Source organism: Stenella coeruleoalba (assembly GCF_951394435.1).
Source record: "Stenella coeruleoalba genome assembly, chromosome: 1".
Classification (NCBI taxonomy): domain Eukaryota; kingdom Metazoa; phylum Chordata; class Mammalia; order Artiodactyla; family Delphinidae; genus Stenella; species Stenella coeruleoalba.
Genome location: NC_137169.1, coordinates 188153094 through 188175142, shown reverse-complemented (window position 1 = coordinate 188175142; position 22049 = coordinate 188153094). Strand labels below are relative to the sequence as shown.

At 35.2% G+C, this 22049-nt stretch overlaps 1 protein-coding gene across 6 annotated transcripts in view; it reads left to right on the top strand.

The window, feature by feature from the left end:
* Positions 1 to 22049, top strand: part of DCAF6 (DDB1 and CUL4 associated factor 6) — a 173037-nt gene that overhangs the window by 53094 nt on the left and 97894 nt on the right. For 5 of the 6 annotated variants that reach the window (XM_079939962.1, XM_079939961.1, XM_079939960.1 and 2 more), the window contains one exon: positions 2264 to 2449. In XM_079939962.1, the coding sequence (XP_079796088.1) occupies positions 2264 to 2449 (186 nt within the window). Of the gene's footprint in view, positions 1 to 2263; positions 2450 to 11891; positions 12000 to 22049 lie in introns of those variants that run through there. The other variant, XM_079939963.1, reaches the window with a different exon arrangement.

Genomic DNA, 22049 nt, shown 5'->3' with positions numbered 1-22049 from the left:
TGATTCTTGCCTTAATCAGTTGTTATAATGTGGTTATAAATAGTGATTTTTAATTCTGTCATTCTACATTTATTAATTGACATTATTCTGTGAATAAGAGCATTTCCTTTGTCTTTGCCACCTTTGTGAAAAAATTACTGTGGGATTATAGATTTTTATTTTTATTCAATAAATTATAATCTATCACTGATATTTTTATTGATGCTTGAATTGCCCCAGTTTGTTCAGTAAGACATTTTTTGTTGTTCTTTTATTTATTTATTTAAAACATTTTATTGGAGTATAGTTGCTTTACAGTGTTGTGTTAGTTTTGTTCAGTAAGACATTTAAAGTGAACTAAAGCAACTTTGTGTCTGTGTTTTGACATATTCCCTTATTTTGAGCACATTTTTTTTTAAAAAAGCACACCAGATATTCCCATTGCATTAAATTCCCATTGTATATAATACATTGTGGGGATGTACCATAATTTATTCAGCCAGTCTCCTGTGTTTTGCTATTATAAATAACTCAGTAAGTAACTTGGTACTTTTTTTTTTAGTATTATTGGAGGTGTATCTTCAGCATAAATTCTTAGAAATAGACTTGTCTGATCAAAGGGTTAACGCATATATGGTTTTGTGAGGTGCTGCTAAATTCCTCCCCATTGGTCTTGTACCATTTAGCAGTCCCACCAGAATTGTTTAAAGAGCCTGGTGTTCCGCGCCGCCCCCCCCTCCGCCCCCACCGCCCCGCATACTCACTTATACAGTATGTTGTCAAGCTTTTGAATTTTTCCCAGTCTGAAAAGTGGGAATTAGTAATCTCAATGTAGTTTCAATTTACATTTCCTTTATGAATAAACTTAGATGCTTTTTCACATTTTTAAGGGCCATTTGTATATCTTTGGACTATCTCTTCAGATCTTTTGCCCATTTTTAAAAAAATCAGGTTTTGTTGGGTTTTTTTCCCCCCCTCTCAATTTTTAAACACTGTTGGGGGATTTCGTCTTTTACCTGCAGTGTATGTTACAAATATTAAAATATTTATTTTAAACTGTATTTCTGTAACAGGAATTCTGGTCTTTTAAATTATTAAGGAGTTAGATGTAGGAAGTTCTGCTGTATCCTCATCTGTACAATTTCATTACTTTATGATTCATTTAAATTCAGTTTACTTTTATTTCTTCATCCTGAAAGGGAATAACTTAATAATCATCTAGTAAACAGTTTCAAAAGTCAATCAAGATAGTCTTTTTATATTTACTGAGGGTTTATGAATGAGTCAGATACACCAAGTAGGTGGAAATATGTATATTTAATTTTCAAGACACTGTTGTTGAAGCCAAGTTTGTGTGCCTGATGCACAATGAGGCCAAACAAACCTAAATGTCAGAGTTTGGAGCAGAGAAAGGTTTATTGCAAGGGCCATGCAAGGAGAACAGGTGACTCCTGCTCAAAAGACCCAAACTCCCCATGGGTTTCAGGGAAGAAATTTTTATAGGCAGAAATCTGGGGGAGGGCTGCTGGGTGTGTAACCCTCCTCTGGTTGGCTGGTGGTGAGGTAACAGGGTGGTGTTCTAAGAATCTCCAGTCAGTCTGGGGTCCACATGCTTGTGCCCAGCCTGAAGTTACCATCCTCCACCTGGGTGGGAGGGGCTTAGTTCCTATAGAAGAACTCAAAGATATGTATCAAATTGTTATGCACAATCCCTTCTCCTTCCTGCAGAGAACCAGGACCGGTTCCCTTTGCAGTTTCTGCATTTTCTCAGTCCCCTAATTCGTAACTGTTTAATCTGCCCTTTGGAACTCAGGGAAGGCGTAGGAGGCTAAAAGCCTTCTTCCTACAAACAAGAAACAGGGGACATTGAAAGGCTTTTATGCCTGGGATGGCCCCACAGGGTCCTGCTTGGTTTCAGTCCCCCGTTTTCTTTGATTCTCCTCAGTCATGAGAGGAACAGATGTTGGACGAGACAGGGAATAAAATTTGGATAGACAGGTTAATCATAAACTCTGCAGAGGAACTCAGTTTTAGGGGGACTCAGTTTCAGCACTATTCCTGTTGATACTTAATCTTCTTCACATCTCAGAGAAAAATAAAGAAAATATGTGAGATTCTGATATCTTTTTTTTCTAATTACAATAGTTTGGAATCAAATGATATTTTTTCATTTGAGATGAGAATGTTAATGAGAATTTATTCCTGGCTGTGATTATATTGAATTTGAATGTTTCTTTTTAGGAACTAATAAATTACTAAGAACTACTTCCTCTCTGTGTTTTAGGTTTTGACAACAATTCGTTCAGGGCACCGAGCAAATATATTTAGTGCAAAGTTCTTACCATGCACAAATGATAAGCAGATTGTATCCTGCTCTGGAGATGGAGTAATATTTTATACCAATGTTGAGCAAGATGCAGAAACCAACAGACAATGCCAATTTACGTGCCATTATGGAACTACCTATGAGGTACAGTATTACTGTGATTTATCTATATGACATATTTGTGTTTGTTTTGTATAGGTGTGTATGTATGTGTAGATAGATATGTGTATGTACATATGTGAAGATTTGTGTGTATGTACACATTCATGCATAAATAGGTAAAGATATTATTGACAATATCTAGATTTCAGTATTTGAGAAAATGTATCTTGATAGGCTTGTGAATAAAGTTAAAGAATAAGATGTGAGTAATAGTAATGGGGTTTGTAATTCCTTGAGCAACTATACTCTAAGCAAACAGATATCAGCCTTTATAGATGCTTCTTTATTGTGCTATAGGGCTCTATACTAGGCTTTAACTTCGTAACCACTTTCTCACTGTTTTGCATAAAGTCACTACCGGCATGCTTATCAAACGTTCAGGTCAGAAGGGACGCTAGTACAGTAGACAAAAGAATCCGATTCCTAAAGGATATTAATAAACTGAAGCCCTAAACTGAATTAAATGAGGTGAAATGAATCTGAGACTCAATTATACTGCTTTGGTTCAGAAAAATTGCCTACTCTTCAGAATGCTCCTTTATAATTTTGTCATTTCATTTCTTTGTATCAGATGATTCATTGTTTTCCTATATTCTTTTAACCTGGTATATCTTTTTCCATTACTTGAATTTCAGTTCTTCTGTACCCTTATTTTATGATGTGTACTTATAAAAATAGTATTCTATAGCTGGATTTTTTTTTCTTATCCGTTTCTCACAAATTTGGCTTTTAACTGGAGATTTCAGTCAATTTATGTTTATTGTGAGTGCTGATATATTTGGATCTATTTTTATATCTTATTATAAGTTTTCTATTTGAAAAAATTTTCCCCTATTAATTTCCCCCTCCTCTTTTTGCCTTCATTTTGAATTGCTTGAAGGTTTTGCATTTGGCCCATTTTGTTTCCGCTATTTGCAAGGAAGATGGACATTCATGTTTTACAAGAGTAATTAACAAAGTATAAAGTCAATAAATAACTTTGCCCTTCTCCTGAATGTACACCTTAGCACATTATAATCTCTTCATCCGTTGTCTAATTTTATATAGATATAAGTTTTATGTTGTTCAGAATGTAGTTATATTCTGTTTTTCCTCTCATGAATTAAAATATTATCATTGTTTTATTAGTTAGTGTTTGTTTAGATTTACCGACATATTTACCAATACCTTTGGCTCTTCTGTTACGGATTTTCTATGTGGGGTCATTTTGTACCTGGTAAAGTACAGTCTTTACCAGTTCGTCTAGGTGAGAGTTTGTTGATCTAAAACAGTTTTAGTTTCCTATTTTCCTTTCCTTTCTTTCATTCACTTCTTCCCTTTTCATCCTTTTCCAGAAAATATCTTTTTCATGTCAGTTCTTCAAAGGTAGTTTTACTAGGTACACACTTATAGTTTGACAGTTATTTTGTTTCAGGTGATATTCCACTGTATTCTGCCCTTACTTTTAAAATTGAGAAGTCAGTCTAATTGTGGTTCCTTTGTAGTTAACTTATCTCTCTTCCTTGACTACAGGTAATTCTGTTTTTCTTCACTGTTTTTATTTCTTCTTAATTAATGTCACAACAGTGTATCAAGGTATGGATTTGCTTTTTATTTTTCATACTTGGAATTTATGTTCTTGATCTTAGAAACTGGAATCTTGAAAAATGAGGGAAATTTGTAGTTAGTAAGTCTTTGATTATTCTCTACCATTCTCTGTATTTTTTTTGTCCTTTACCTTTTATTTTTTTAATTAATTGATTAATTAATTGATTAATTAATTTTTTCACACATACACACACACTGTATTTTATTTTTACAAGAGATAAATAAACTGACACCAAGCATTGTAAATACATGACCACAACAAAAGCAACGATTGCAATTACCAAACACGAAACACACTCATACTATGTCGTAAGATTGACATTCAGTCCAGTAATCCTCCACTGTAACAGCTCCTTTACTTTGCAGTGAGAATTGATTTGTATATTTTTTACCTCTGAGTCCTTGTGGGATTTTTTTTTTTATTCAAACAGAAAGTCACAAAAATTATAATCATCCTCATCAGTTCACTCAGTCCCATGTAATTTTTTTTTATCTTGATGTTTTGTTAGCACTTGTATGAATTCATCAGTTTTCCATTAGAGTTCTGAAAATGCTTATTCATTCAGTTCAGCAGTATAGTCAGTTACCAGAAACCTGTACTTGTCAAAGTCTTTTCCATGAATTCCTTGAAGATGAAAGCCTTTTATAGGAACATTTTTGCAAAAGCATCAGAGTACACCCAGAACTGTCTGTAAATGACAAAAGACTAAAAAAATGACCATGGTTAAAGATTTGATGAAAGTTCATAATAATGCAATTGACAAGGAAATTTAGTTATTTCTGAGACATACATTTTAAAGTAATAACTAGAATTATGACTTATACAATTATACCAGAACATATAAGATTTTTAGAAATTTCTTGTAATGTCTGAAACATTTATATTAACATATTTCCATACAAATAACCCAAAGAAAGTTTAGTATTAGTTGTTTTTTGTTTGTTTGTTTGTTTTTTTATACTGCAGGTTCTTATTAGTCATCAGTTTTATACACATCACGGTATACATGTCAATCCCAATCGCCCAATTCAGCACACCACCATCCCCACCCCACAGCGGTTTTCCCCCCTTGGTGTCCATACATTTGTTCTCTACATCTGTGTCTCAACTTCTGCCCTGCAAACCGGGTCATCTGTACCATTTTTCTAGGTTCTGCATACATGCGTTAATAAACAATATTTGTTTTTCTCATTCTGACTTACTTCACTCTGTATGACAGTCTCTAGATCCATCCACGTCTCAACAAATGACTCAATTTCGTTCCATTTTATGGCTGAGTAATATTCCATTGTATATATGTACCACATCTTCTTTATCCGTTTGTCTGTTGATGGGCATTTAGGTTGCTTCCATTACCTGACTGTTGTAAATAGTGCTGCAGTGAACATTGGGGTGCATGTCTCTTTTTGAATTATGGTTTTCTCTGGGTATATGCCCAGTAGTGGGATTGCTGGGACATATGTATGGTAATTCTATTTTTAGTTTTTTAAGGAACCTCCATACTGTTCTCCATAGTGGCTGTATCAATTTACATTCCCACCAGCAGTGCAAGAGGATTCCCTTTTCTCCACACCCTCTCCAGCATTAGTTGTTTGTAGATTTTCTGATGATGCCCATTCTAACTGGTGTGAGGTGATACCTCATTGTAGTTTTGATTTACATTTCTCAAATAATTAGTGATGTTGAGCAGCTGTCCATGTGCTTCTTGGCCATCTGTATGTCTTCTTTGAGAAATGTCTATTTAGGTCTTTTGTGCATTTTTGCATTGGGTTGTTTGTTTCTTTAATATTGAGCTGCATGAGCTGTTTATATATTTTGGAGGTTAATCCTTTGTCTGCTGTTTCGTTTGCAAATATTTTCTCCCATTCTGAGGGTTGTCTTTTCGTCTTGTTTATGGTTTCCTTTGCTGTGCAAAAGCTTTGAAGTTTCATTAGGTCCCATTTGTTTATTTTTGTTTTTATTTCCATTAATCTAGGAGGTGGATCAAAAAATATCTTGCTGTGATTTATGACAAAGAGTGTTCTTCCTATGTTTTCCTCTAAGTTTTATAGTGTCCGGTCTTACATTTAGGTCTCAAATCCATTTTGAGTTTATTTTTGTGTATGGTGTTAGGGAGTGTTCTAATTTCATTCTTTTACATGTAGCTGTCCAGTTTTACCAGCACCACTTATTGAAGAGACTGTCTTTTCTCCATTATATATCCTTGCCTCCTTTGTCATAGATTAGTTGACCATACATGTGTGGGTTTATCTCTGGGCTTTCTATCTTGTTCCATTGATCTATGTTTCTGTTTTTTGTGCCAGTACCATATTGTGTTGATGACTGTAGCTTTGTAGTATAGTCTGAAGTCAGGGAGTCTGATTCCTCCAGCTCCATTTTTTCCCTCAAGACTGCTTTGGCTATTCAGGGTCTTTTGTGTCTCCATACAAATTTTAAGATGATTTGTTCTAGTTCTGTAAAAAAATGCCATTGGTAATTTGATAGGGATTGCATTCAATCTGTAGATTGCTTTGGGTAATATAGTCATTTTCACAATATTGATGCTTCCAATCTAAGAACATGGTATATCTCTCCATCTGTTGGTATCTTTGATTTCTTTCATCAGTGTCTTATAGTTTTCTGCATACAGGTCTTTTGTCTACCTAGGTAGGTTTATTCCTAGGTATTTTATTCTTTTTGTTGCAATGGTAAATGGGAGTGTTTCCATAATTTCTCTTTCAGATTTTTCATCATTAGTGTATAGGAATACAAGAGATTTCTGTGCATTAGTTTTGTATCCTGCAACTTTACCAAATTCATTGATTAGCTCTAGTAGTTTTCTGGTGGCATCTTTAGGATTCTTTATGTATAGTATCATGTCATCTGCAAACAGTGACAGTTTGACTTTTTCTTTTCCAATTTGTATTCCTTTTATTTCTTTTTCTTCTCTGATTGCCGTGACTAGGACTTCCAAAACTATGTTGAATAGTAGTGGTGAGAGTGGACATCCTTGTCTCATTCCTGATCTTAGAGGAAATGCTTTCAGTTTTTCACCATTGAGAATGATGTTTGCTGTGGATTTGTCATATATGGCCTTTATTATGTTGAGGTAGGTTCCCTCTCTGCCCACTTTCTGGAGAGTTTTTATCATAAATGGATGTTGAATTTTGTCAAAAGCTTTTTCTACATCTATTGAGATGATCATATGGTTTTTATTCTTCAGTTTGTTAATATGGTGTATCACATTGATTGATTTGCGTATATTGAAGAATCCTCGCATCCCTGGGATAAATCCCACTTGATCATAGTGTATGATCCTTTTATGTGTTGCTGGATTCTGTTTGCTAGTATTTTGTTGAGGATTTTTGCATCTCTCTTCATCAGTGATATTGGTCTGTAATTTTCTTTTTTTGTGGTATCTTTGTCTGGTTTTGGTATCAGGGTGATGGTGGCCTCATAGAATGAGTTTGGGAGTGTTCCTTCTTCTGCAAGTTTTGGGAAGAGTTTGAGAAGGATGGGTGTTAGCTCTTCTCTAAATGTTTGATAGAATTCACCTGTGAAGCCATCTGGTCCTGGACTTTTGTTTGTTGGAAGATTTTTAATCACACTTTCAGTTTCATTCCTTGTGGTTGTTCTGTTCATGTTTTCTGTTTTTTCCTGGTTCAGTCTTGGAAGGTTATACCTTTCTACGAATTTTTCTATTTCTTCCACATTGTCCATTTTATTGGCATAGAGTTGTTGTAGTAGTCTCTTAGGATGCTTTGTATTTCTTTGGTGTCTGTTGTAACTTCTTCTTTTTCATTTCTAATTTTATTGATTTGAGTTCTCTCCCTCTTTTTCTTGATGAGTTTGGCTAATGCTTTATCAATTTTGTTTATCTTCTTAAAGAACCAGCTTTTAGTTTTATTGATCTTTGCTATTGTTTTCTTTGTTTTTATTTCATTTATTTCTGCTCTGATCTTGATGATTTCTTTCCTTCTGCTAATTTTGGGTTTTGTTAGTTCTTCTTTCTCTTCTAGTTCCTTTAGGTATAAGGTTAGATTGTTTACTTGAGATTTTTCTTGTTTCTTGAGGTAGGCTTGTATAGCTATAAACTTCCCTCTTAGAACTGCTTTTGCTGCATCTCATAGGTTTTGGATCATTGTTTTCATTGTCATTTGTCTCTAGGTATTTTTTGATTTCCTCTTTGATTTCTTCAGTGATCTCTTGGTTTTTTAGTAGCCTATTGTTTAGCCTCCATGTGTTTGTGTTTTTTACGTTTTTTCCCTGTATTTCATTTCTAATCTCATAGCGTTGTGGTCAGAAAAGATGCTTGATATGTTTTCAATTTCCTTAAATTTACTGCGGCTTGATTTGTGACCCAAGATGTGATCTATCCTGGAGAGTGTTCTGTGCGTGCTGGAGAAGAAAGTGTAATCTGCTTTTTATGGACGGAATGTCCTATAAATATCAATTAAATGTATCTGGTCTATTGTGTCATTTAAAGCGTCTGTTTCATTATTTATGTTCATTTTGGATGATCTGTCCATTGGTGTGAGTGAGGTGTTAAAGTCCCCCAGTATTACTGTGTTACTGTCGATTTCCTCTTTTATGGCTGTTAGCAGTTGCCTTATGTATTGTGGTTCTCCTATGTTGGGTGCATATATATTTATAATTGTTATATCTTCTTCTTGGATTGATCCCTTGATCATTATGTAGTGTCCTTCCTTGTCTCTTGTAACATTCTTTATTTTAAAGTCTATTTTATCTGATATGAGTATAGCTACTCCAGCTTTCTTTTGATTTCATTTGGCATGGAATATCTTTTTCCATCCCCTCACTTTTAGTCTGTATGTGTCCCTAGGTCTGAAATGGGTCTCTTGTAGACAGCATATATATGGGTCTTGTTTTTGTATCCATTCAACAAGCATGTGTCTTTTGGTTGGAGCATTTAATCCATTCACATTTAAGGTAATTATTGATATGTATGTTCCTTTGTCCATTTTCTTAATTGTTTTGGGTTTGTTTTTGTAGGTCCTTTTCTTCTCTTGTGTTTCCCACTTAGAGAAGTTCCTTTAGCATTTTTTGTAGAGCTGGTTTGGTGGTGCTAAATTCTCTTAGCTTTTGCTTGTCTGTAAAGCTTTTGATTTCTCCATCGAATCTGAATGAGATCCTTGCTGGGTAGAGTAATCTTGGTTGTAGGTTTTTCCCTTTCATCACTTTAAGTATGTCATGCCACTCCCTTCTGTCTTGTGGCATTTCTACTGAGAAATCAGCTATTAACCTTACGGGAGTTCCCTTGTATATTATTTGTTGTTTTTCCCTTGCTGATTTCAGTAATTTATCTTTAATTTTTGCCAATTTTATTACTATGTGTCTCGATGTGTTCCTCCTTGGGTTTACTCTGTTTGGGACTTGCTGTGCTTCCTGGACTTAGGTGGCTATTTCCTTTCCCATGTTAGGGAAGTTTTCGACTATAATCTCTTCAAATATTTTCTCGGGTCCTTTCTTTGTCTCTTTTCCTTCTGGGACCCATATAATGCGAATGTTGTTGCATTTAATGTTGTCCCAGAGGTCTCTTAGGCTGCCTTCATTTCTTTTCATTCTTTTTTCTTTATTCTGTTCCACAGCAGTGTATTCCACCTTTCTGTCTTCCAGGTCACTCATCCATTCTTCTGCCTCAGTTATTCTGCTATTGATTCCTTCTAGTGTAGTTTTCATTTCAGTTATTGTAGTGTTTATCTGTTTGTTCTTTAATTCTTCTAGGTCTTTGTTAAACATTTCTTGCATATTCCAGATCTTTGCCTCCATTCTTTTTGCAAGGTCCTGGATCATCTTCACTGTCATTATTCTGAATCGTTTTTCTGGAAGGTTGCCTATCTCCACTTCATTTAGTTGTTTTTCTGGGATTTTATCTTGTTCTTTCATCTGGTACATAGCCCTCTGCCTTTTCATCTTGTCTATCTTTCTGTGAATGTGGTTTTTGTTCCACAGGCTGCAGTGTTGTAGTTCTTCTTGCTTCTGCTGTCTGCCCTCTGGTGGATGAGGCTATCTAAGAGCCTTGTGTAAGTTTCCTGATGGGAGGGACTGGTGGTGGGTAGAGCTGACTGTTGCTCTGGTGGGCAGAGCTCAGTAAATCTTTAATCCACTTGACTGCTGATGGGTGGGGCTGGGTTCCCTCCCTGTTGGTTGTTTGGCCTGAGGCAACCCAACACTGGAGCCTACCCTGGCTCCTTGGTGGGGCTAATGACAGACTCTGGGAAGGCTCACACCAAGAAGTACTTCCCAGAACTCCTGCTGCTAGACAAGTGTCCTTGTCCCCATGGTAGCCACAGCCACCCGCTGCCTCTGCAGGAGACCCTCCAACACTAGCAGGTAGGTCTGGTTCAGTCTCCCCTGGGGTCACTGCTCCTTCCCCTGGGTCCCGATATGCACACTACTTTGTGTGTGCCCTCCAAGTTTGGGGTCTCTGTTTCCCCCAGTCCTGTTGAAGTCCTGCAGTCAATTCCCACTAGGCTTCAAAGGCTGATTCTCTAGGAATTCCTCCTCCGATTGCTGGACCCACAGGTTGGGAAGTCTGACGTGGGGCTCAGAACCTTCACTCCAGTGGGTGTACTTCTGTGGTACAAGTGTTCTCCAGTGTATGAATCACCCACCCACCAGTTATGGGATTTGATTTTACTCTGATTGCACCCCTCCTATTGTCTCATTGTGCCTTCTTTTTTGGTGTATTGGTGGGTATCTTCTTTGGTGTGTTCCAGTGTCTTCCTGTCGATGATTTGATTTTACTCTGATTGCACCCCTCCTACTGTCTCATTGTGCCTTCTTCTTCTTTGGTGTGTTGGTGGGTATCTTTTTTGGTGTGTTCCAGTGTCTTCCTGTTGATGATTGTCCAGCAGCTAGTTGTGATTCTGGTGTTCTTGCCAGAGGGAGTGAGAGCATGTCCTTCTACTCCACCATCTTGGTTCCTCCACCTGAAGTTGTACTTTCTTTACCTTTTAATTCAGCTAGATTGAGGTTCTTTCCCTTGCCTTAGTGTTGTCTGAGGAACTGTATCTGAAAGCCCGTTTCTTAGGAAGCAAATATTTTAATATTTGTTTTGTGTCAGGTATCTGAGGCAGATCTCCTAGCCTCCTCTCTGTATTCCTTTATTCTGGAATTCTGATGAGATACATGTTAAGACCTTCTTATTCTATCTACCATTAAAATTGTTTTTTTCCATTGATGTATAAAACATGTAGGTAAAGTACATAAACACTAAGCATATAGCTCAGTAAAATATCACAAAGTGAATCTGTACATGTAACAACCACAAAGATCAAGAAATATAAGGCATTGGGACTTCCCTGGTGGCGTAGTGGATAACTCCGTGCTCCCAATGCAGGGGGCCTGGGTTCAGTCCCTGGTCAGGGTACTAGATCTCACATGCATCCTGCAACTAAGCGTTCACATGCCACAACTAAGGAGCCCACATGCCGCAACTAAAGAGGTTACCTGCTGCAACTAAGGAGCCCTGGAACCGCAACCAGGGAGCCTGCCTACTGCAACTAAGATCCTGTGCAACCAATAAATAAATAAATAAATATTTTAAAAAAGAAAAAGAAATATAAGGCATGAAGTTTCCCAGAAGCCCCTTTATCCTGACTTCCAACACCTCATTTTTCTAACCACCTTAGTTTTTCTGTTTTTGAACATTATATAAATGAAGTCATATTAAATGGTCTTCTGTTTCTTTTTGTTTTTGAATTTGATGTCTTTTGCTGAACAAAATCTTATCTTACATTTGTGAAATTCATCCATGTTGGGTACAAGTATAATATGTTCATTTTCATTGCTTTTTAGTATTCCATCGTGTGAATAAACCACAGCTGATTGATCTGTTCTGCTGTTGATGAAAATTTTAAATTTGATTTCCAGTTTGGAGAACATTCCTTTACATGACTTTCAGTATATTTATGTTTAGAGGTAAACTTGTTCGGTCACAGGGTACGTATTTGTTTATTTTAGAGATAATGCCAAATAGTTTTCCAAAGTGTAACAGCTTTCATTCCCACCAATGGCATATAAGAATTCCTATTGCTCCTCATCTTTACCAACAATTGGTATTGTTGATTTCTAATTTTGACAGGTTCTTGTGGTTTAAAATGCCTTTTTCTGTTGATACTTCTGAGGTTGAGCATCTCTTCATATGTTTATTGGTTATTTGGATGTACTGTCTTGTCAAGTGCCTATTCAGATTTCTTTCCTAATCTTTCTATTGGGTTGTCCATTTTATTTCATTATTATTGTTGATTTATAGAAATTTCTTATATCTTCTGCATATGAAGCTATCTCTTCCACTCTGTGGTTGTATTTTCACCCTCCTGATGGTGTCTTGTGATGAGTAGAAGTTCTCAGTGTTGTCTAATGCATTGGTCTTTTCCTTTATTGTTAGCGCTTTCTGCATCCTGCTGAAAAAAACTTTTCTTCAGCCGCATAGCACAGGGAGATCAGCTCGGTGCTTTGTGACCACCTAGAGGAGTGGGATAGGGAGGGTGGGAGGGAGGGAGATGCAAGAGGGAAGAGATATGGGGACATATGTATATGTATAACTGATTCACTTTGTTTTAAAGCAGAAACTAACACACCATTGTAAAGCAATTATACTCTATTAAATAAAGATGTCAAAAAAATCTTATATGAAGGTTATGGAGGCATTCTTCTGTTTTCTCTTTTAGAAAGTTTATTGTTTTGTCTTTTCCATTTAAATCTTTTTTTTTTTTTTTGCGGTACTTGGCCTCTCACTGTTGTGGCCTCTCCCGTTGCGGAGCACAGGCTCCGGACGCGCAGGCTCAGCGGCCATGGCTCACGGGCCCAGCCACTCCGCGGTATGTGGGACCTTCCCAGACTGGGGCACGAACCCGTGTCCCCTGCATCGGCAGGCGGACTCTCAACCACTGTGCCACCAGGGAAGCCCTCCATTTAAATCTTATAATTCACCTGGATTTGATTTTTCTGCTAATATGAAGTAGGAGTTTATTTTTTTCTCCCCTATGGATCTTTTTTGTATAAACATAATTTACTTCTTAGAAAATTAAATCAGAATTGCAAACAGCACATAAACAAAAGAGGCAGCCTATATAAGGACGTTTTAACAGTATATAACCTTTTGCCAAAGGTTTTTTTTTGCTGAATATCTATACACTGTGATTGGAATATAGTTTTTTGTTCAAAACTAAAACTTTGCGTCCATTGAACAGTTCTCCTCTTCCCCCTTATCCCAGCATCTGACAACTACCGTTCTACTTTCTGTTTCTAAGAGTTTGATAAGTTTAAATACCTCACAGAAGTAGAATCATGCAGAAATTGTCATTTTGTGACTGGCTTATTTTAGTTAGCACAGTGTCCTCAAGTTTCATCTGTATTGTAGCATATGACAGGATTTCCTTCTTTGTTAAGGCTTAATAGTATTCCATTGTATATATATACCATATTTTCTTTACCTGTTTACCCATCAATGATCATTTGGGATGCTTCCACCTCTTAGCTGTTGTGAATAATGCTGTAATGAACACAGGAGTGTACAAATATCTCTTCAAGGTTCTGTTTTCAATTCTTTTAGATATATATACACAGAAGTGGGATTGCTGGATCATATGATTATTCTATTTTTAGTTTTCTGAGGAATTTCCATACTTTTCTCCATAGCAGCTGTACCATTTTCCATTCCCAATAAAAGTGCACAGAGGTTGCAATTTCTCCACATCCTTGTCAACACTTGTTATTTTCTTTTTTTTAAAAAATAGTGGCCATTCTAACGTGTGAGGAGATAGCTAAATGAGGTTTTTATTTGCTTCCTTAATTAGTGATGTTGAGTTAGCTCTTTTTGTGTATGTTGGTCATTTGTATATCTTTGGAAAAATGTCTATTCAAGTACTTTGCCCATTTTTTAATTGGATTGCTTTATTGTTGAATTGAAGAGGTTCTATATATATGTATATACACACACATATATATATACACACACATATATATACACACACATATATATATGTTATTTATGTACCTGCGTCTGGGTCTGATCTTAGTTGCAGCATGCGGGATCTTTTGTGGGGCATGAAGGTTCTTCATTGTGGTGCACGGGCTTTTCTCTGATTGTGGTGTGTGGGCTCCAGAGAGCACAGGTTCATTAGTTGCAGCACACGGGCTCTCTAGTTGTGGCGTGCGGGCTCCAGAGTGCATGGGGTCTGTAGTTGTGGCATGTGGTCTGTGTAGTTGCAGTGCGTGGGCTCTTTAGCTGTGGCACGCGGGCTCCAGAGTGTGTGGGCTTAGTAGTTTCGATGTGTGGGCTTAGTTGCCCCATGGCAGGTGGGACCTTAGTTCCCTGACCAGAGATTGAACCTGCGTCCCCTGCATTGCAAGACAGATTCTTAACCACTGGACCACCAGGGAAGTCCCTCTTTATATATTTTGGCTATTAATCCCTTATAAGATGCAGTGTGCATTTTCTCCCATTCTGTTGATTCTCTTTTCACTCTGATGATTGTTTCCTTTGCTGTGTAGAAGTTTTTAAGTTTGATATTGTCTATTTTCACTTTTGTTGCCTGAGCTTTTGGTGTCATATCCAAGAAATCATTGCCAAATCTAAAGTCATGAAGTGTTTCCCCAGGGTTTTTTTCTAGGAGTTTTATAGTTTTAAGTATTACATTAAAATGTCTTTAATACATGTAAATTTTTGTATGTGGTGTAAATAAGGGTCCAACTTCCTTCTTCCTTCCTTACTTCCTTCAAAACTGGACATGTGAATATCCAGTTTTCTCAATACCATTTGTTGAAGGGACTATTCTTTCCCTATTGTGTAGCCTTGGCACCTTTCTCAAAGATCATGTGACCACATATGTGAGGGTTTATTTATTCCTGGGTTCTCTACTCTGTTCCATTGGTCTGTAGGTCTGTCATAATGTTTTAAATGTAGTAACTTTGTAATACGCTTTGAAATCAGCAAGTGTGAGGCCTCCAGCTTTGTTTTGCTTTCTGAAGATTGTTGTGGCTGTTTTGTGTCCTTTGAGATTCCATATGAATTTTAGGGTTTTTTTTTTTTGATTCTGTAAAAATGTCCTTGGAATTTTGATAGAAATTGCATTAAATATAGGTCACATTGTGTAATATGGACATTTTAACAATATTTAGTCTTCCAGTCCATGAACACAGAACATCTTTCCATTTATTTGTGTCTTCTATAATTTCTTTCAGCATTGTTTTGTAGTTTTCAGTGTACAGATCTTTCACCTCCTTGAATAAGTTTATTCCCAAGTATTTTATTTTTTTGATACTGTTGTAAATGGGTTGTTTTCTTAATTTCATTTTCAGGTTGTTCATTGTTACTGTATGTAAATACAGCTGATTTTTAAGTGTTGATTTTATAACTGCAACTTTGCTGTATTCATTTATTCTAATAGTTTTGTTGCAGAAACTTTAGAGTTTTCTATGTATAAGATCAGGTTATCTGCAAATAGAGATAATTTTACTTCTTCCTTTCCAATTTTGATGTCTTTTATTTCTTTTTACTTGCCTTAATGCTGTAGCTTGAACTTCTAATACTATATTGAATAGAAGTGACGAGAGTGGGTATCTTTGCCTTGTTCTTGATCTTAGAGGGAAAGCTTTTGCTTTTTCACCATTGAATATATTAGCTATGAGGTTCTCATATATGGTCTTTATTATGTTGAGGTAATTTCCTTCCATTCCTAGTTTGTTGAGTGTTTTTTATCATGAAAGTGTGTTGTATTTTGTCAAATGCTTTCTCTATATTAGTTGAGATGATCATATGGTTTTTGTCCTTCATTTTGATAATGAGATGAATTACTTTGATTGATTTGTGTATGTTGAACCATCCTTGCATTTCAGAAGTAAATCTGACTTAGACTATTAGTGTGTTATTGTTTTGGGTTTTTTTTTTCTTTTTAGCATTTTGCTGAGGATTTTTATATCAGTATTCATCAGGAATACAGGTTTGTAGTCTTACTTTCTTTTGTTTATTTATTTTTTTATTATTTTTTTGCGGTATGCGGGCCTCTCACTGCTGGCCTCTTCCGTTGCGGAGCACAGGCTCCGGACGCGCAGGCTCAGCGGCCATGGCTCACGGGCCCAGCCGCTCCGCGGCATGTGGGATCTTCCCGGACCGGGGCACGAACCCGTGTCCCCTGCATCAGCAGGCGGACTCTCAACCACTGCGCCACCAGGGAAGCCCTTGATGTAAATTTTTTAATGTAAGTGGTGTTGTCAAGCCATCTGGTTCTGGGCTTTCCTTTCTTTGGATGTTTTTGGTTACTGATTCAGTCTCCTTACTGTAGTGTAGCTTTGTTCAGTTTATCTGTATCTATCTATCTGTCTAATCTATTATTTAGTCTTGGTAAGTTGTATATTTCTAAAAATTTATTCATTTCTTCTAGGTCATTCCATCTGTTGTTGTATTCATAGTAGTCTCTTAGAATCCTTTTTATTTCTGTGGTATAAGTTGTAATGTCTCCTCTTTCATTTCTGATTTTTGCTGAGTCATTTTGTTTTTTTTTCTTGTTAGTCTAGGTGAGGGTTTGTTGATTTTGATACTCTTTTGAGAAGAACTTAATTTCATTTATACTTTTTTCTATTCTTCATATCCTTTATATCTGCTTAATCTTTATTATTTCCTTCATCTATTAACTTTAGCTTTAGTTTGTTGTTCTTTTTTTAGTTCTTTGAGGTGTAAAGTTAGGTTGTTGATTTGAGATCTTTCTTCTTTTTTAATGTAGATATTTATTACTATAAACTTCCCACTTAGTACTGTACCATTTACATTTAAAGTAGTTACTTATAGGGAACTACTCACTATTGCCATTAAAAATTTTTTTCTGTGTGTCCTGCAAATATTTGGTCACTCTTTTCCTCTCTTTCTGCTTTCCACTGTGTTTTATTGATTTTCTTTTTTCTTTAGTAATGACATGCTTTAATTCCTTTCTTGTTTTCTTTTGGCATCTTTTATAGGTTTTTTTCATTGTGTTTACCATGAGGATTACGTAAAACATAGTTATAACAATCTATCTTGAACTGATAACAACTTAAATTACATACAAAAATACTATTCCTTTACATCCTTGCCCCACTTTGTTCAGTGTCATAAACTATGTCTTTTTATATTTTATATTCACTAACATAGTGTTATAATAATTTTTAATGCTTTTATTTCTTAAATTCTATACTCAAAAGTGATTTATGTACCACCATTACAGTATTACAGATTTCTATATTTGTATATTTACCTTTACCACAAAATCTTTATATTTTTATATGCTGTGTGTTGCTGTCTAGCTTCTTTGATTTCAACTTGAAGGACTTCCTTTAGCAGTTCTTGTAATGCAGGTCTTTGTGGTGATAACCTTTCTTAGTTTTTCTTTATCTGGGAACGTCTTTATTTCTCCTTCAGTTTTAAAGGACAGTTCTGGTGGATATATAGTATTCTTGGTTTGCAGGTTTTTTCTTTCAGTACTTTGAATGTATTATCCCACTTCCCTCTGGCTGGTAATGTTTCTGCTGAGAAATCCACTGATCAAATGGGAGCTTCTTTGTATGTAATGATTCACATTTCTCTTGCTGCTTTCAAGATTAAGTCACTTTTGACTAGCTGTTTATAGTATGTCTTGATTTGAGCCTCTTTGGGCCCATCCTAGTTGGAGTCCTCTGAGTCTCTTGAATCTGGATGTTCATTTTCTTTCTCAGATTTGGGAAGTTTTCGGCCATTATTTTTTTCAGATAAGCTCTCTACCCACTCCCCTTTCTCCATCTGGAACTCCTATAACGGGAATATTGGTCATCTTGGTGATATCCTATAAGTCCCTTAGGCTTTTTCACTTCATTCCTTTTCTTTGTTCCTCTGACTAGATAATTTCAAATGGCTTATCTTTGACTTTGCTGATTCTTTTTTCTGCTTGATTCAGCCTGCTGTTGATCGTCCTCTAGTGAATTTTTAAATTTAGTTACTATATTTTTCAGCTCGATAATTTTTGTTTTGCTATTTTTCTGGTTTCTTTCTCATTGGTAATATTCTCGTTTTGTTTATGCATTGTTTTCCTGATTTTGTTTAGCTGTCTATTTGTATTCTCTTGTAGCGCACTGAATTTCTTTATGACCATTACTTTCAATTCTTTTTTAGGTAATTCATATGTCTCCCTTTTATTAGGGTCAGTTTCTGGAGATTTACTTTGTTCGTTTGTTTGAGCCATGTTTTCCTGTTTCTTCATGTGCCTTCTTCGGTGAATTGTCTGTTTAATCTTTTGCCCATTGTTTCATTTTTTATTGTTGAGTTTTGAGGGTTTTTAAAAGTATGTTCTGTGTATTTTTCAGGTATGTGACTGAATTTTTTTCTCTGAGTTGATGGCTAGTCTTTTCATTTTCCTTACAGTATCTTTCAAAAAGAAGTTCTTTAATTTTAAAGAAACCCATTTTATCAAATTTATTATTTTGGGAGGGGAACCAATGTTGTGTCTAAAAATCTTTGTTTAACCAAATGTCACAACGATTTTCTCCTAAAAGTTTTATTTTATTTATTTATTTTTTTTGTGGTACGCAGGCTTTGCACTATTGTGGCCTCTCCTGTTGCGGAGCACAGGCTCCGGACACGCAGGCCCAGTGGCCATGGCTCACAGGCCCAGCCGCTCTGCGGCATGTGGGATCCTCCCGGACCGGGGCACGAACCTGTGTCCCCTGCATCGGCAGGTGGACTCTCAACCACTGCGCCACCAGGGAAGCCCACTCCTAAAAGTTTTATACTTTTATGTTTTGCATTTGGATCGATGATCCATTTTGTGTTAATTTTTTCATAAAGTATGAGATACTGCTTTAAGTTCATTATTTTACATATGGATATCTGGTTTTCCAACATTGTTTTTCTCCACTGAACTTTTTTTGCATCATGATCATAAGTCATTTGACCACATCTATTTTCACCTATTTCTGGTCAGTACCTTTTCTCTTCCAGTGATTTATGATTATGCTTGTACCACACTTACTTTATTACTATAGCTTAATATTAACTCTTAAAACCGGGTAGTATAAGTCCTTTCTTCTTCTTTTTCAAAATTGTTTAAGGTATTTTAGGTCTTTTGTATTTCCACATGGATTTGATAATTAAATTGTCAGTTTTTACCAAAATTTCTCCTGGGATTTATTTGAATCTATATATCAATTTAGGGAGAATTGACAACAATTATTAAATCTTCCAATCCATGATGGCAGTATATCTCCCTTATCTAGGACTTTAATTTTACTTGGCAATGTTTTATAATTTTCAGTTTGTGTGTCTTAAGACTTACCCTTAAATATTTCATATTTTTTAATGTTATTGTAAATGGTATTATCTTAAAAATTTCAATTTCTGATGGTTTTGTTGCTAGTATTTTCACATGCAGTTCATTTTTATATATTGATCTTGTATTCTGCAGTTTTGCTACACTCACTTATTAGCTCTAGTAACTTTTTACAAAAAGATTACATAGAATTTTCTCCTTAGGTGATTATGTCATCTGTGAATATAGAGACAATTTTTCTTCTTTTCCCATCTGGACTCCTTTTATTTCTTTTTCTTATCTTATCACACTTACTAGAACTTTCAGTCCAATACTGAATAAAAGTGGTAAGACTAAACATCCTTCCCTTGTTTTGATCTTTGATCTTTCACTATTAACTATGGCAGAAGGTATATTTCAATAATGCTTTTTAGCAGGTTCAGTTAATTCTGTTCATATTCTTACACTTATCAGGAATGGATATTGGATTTTGTCACGTGTTTTCTCTGTATTTTTTCATTTTTTGAAAGGATTGTATTGCTTTTCTTTTAGTTTCTTTTTTTATAGTAGAAAAGATATTTTTACGATTTTAAACATTTAATATTTATTGAGAGTTGTTTTGCTCTGTGTAGCTACAGTCCATCTTGAAAAACATTTCACATGGACTTGAGATCAATGTGCATTCCACTCTTTTTTTTTTCTTAAACATCTTTAATTGGATCTTTTAGTTTCTTAACAGGGTGAATTACATTTATTTTTCAAACATTAAGACCAACTTAACATTCCAGAGATAAACCTCACCTGGTCATATATTGATATATTATCCTCTTTCTGTGTTGTTGTATTCATTTTGTTAAGGACTTTTTTTTTGCAGACGTGTTCATGAGAGATGATCTTTAGCTTTGTTTTCTTGCACTGTCTTTGGGTTTGTTGTTAGCATAATGCTGCCTTATTGCAATAACTTGGAAAGTTTGTCCTCTTCAATTTTCTGAAAGAGTTTGTGTAGAAATGGTAATATTTGTTTCTTATATGTTTGGGAGCATTCACCAATAAAGCCATCTGGTCCTAGAGTTTTCTTTGTAGGATGTTTATAACTGCATATTTATTTCTTAAAATGAATATTTGGTGATTCAGGTTATATCTTTCTGCTTTAATGAGCTTTGGTATTTTATCCTTTTCAAGGAACCTGTTTCATGTATATTGCTGAATTTGTTGGTGTAAGTTGTTCACAGTACTTCCTTACTATCCTTTTAATATCTGTAGAATCTATAGTGATGTCACTTCTGTCACTCTTGATATTGGTCGTTTGTATTCTCTCTCTTTCTCTCTCTATTATTCTTAGCAGTCTGAGTAGAGATTTCATCAATTTTAATGATCATCTCTAAGAACAAACTTTGGTTTCCATGGTTTTCTCTATTTTCTTGTTTTCTTTTTCTATTTTTGATCTCCATTTTTTCCTTTCTTCTGTTTACTATGGTGAGTTTCATTGTTCTCTTTCTTCTAGTTTCTTAAAGTAGAGGCTGAAGTTACTGATTTGAGACCTTTATCCTTTCTAATACAGGCAGTTAGTAAAATAAAATTTCCACTGAGTATTCCTTTAGGTAAATTTCACTAATTTTGATATGCTGAACTTCCATTTCTCTTCTATTAGTAAATTAGTAAATATATTTTCTAGTTTCCATTGTGATTTCTTCTTTGATTCATCATTTATTGAGAAACATGTCATTTAGTTTCCAAATATTTGGAAATATTAGAATATTTGAGTTGTTTTCCAGCTTGGGCTTAATTGCAGTTGAAGCTATTTTAATCACTTGTGTAACTGTCTTTGTATGGATTGATTTACAATGATTATTTTCTAGTTAAATCCATCTCAGTCAGAATATGTACTTTGTATGACTTAAATCCTTTTAATTTTAATGAGACTGGTTTTGTGTTCCAGAATATAGTCTATTGGTAAATTTATCTTATGCACTTTAAAAACTGCTTATTCTTTTGTTTGTAGAGTGTTCCATAAATATCAGTTATGTCAAGATGACTGATAACCATGTTCAATTCTTCTGTATTCTTACTGATTTTCTGATTGTTCTATCAATTATTGAAACAGGTGTGTTGAAATCTAATATTTTTGGACTGTTTCTCCACTCAGTTCTGTCAATTACTGCTTCATATATTTCAAAAATCTGTTTTTAGTTACATAAACATTCAGGATTTTGATGTTTCTATTCTTGGATTGACCCATTTATCATTGTAAAATGACTCTCTTTATCCCCATTAATACTCTTTGCTTTGAAATTTGCTATTTATGTAGCAAATCTAGCTTTCTCATTATTAGAGTTATTGTGGTATCTCTTTCTTCTGTCCTTTTATTTTTAGTCTAGGTATCTGTGTCTTTATATTTAAAGTTAGATTCTTACAGGCAATTTATAGTTGGGTTTTGCTTTTTTATCCAATCTAGCAACATCTGCCTTTTATTTAATTGGGCTGTTTATATCATTTACAATTAATGTGATTATTGATATGTAGGTATCTGAATTTAAATTTTGTGTCTTGCTCTTTGTTTTCCCTCTGTTCCTGTTGCATCAGTTTTTTCCCCTTCTTCTGTTTTTTGGAAGAACTGAGTATTTTTGTGATTCCACTTTACCTCCTTTGTTGATTTATTAGCTATAACTTTTTTTTTGTTGATGTTTTAGTGTATGCTTTAGGGTTTATAGTATACATCATGAACTTTATCACAGTG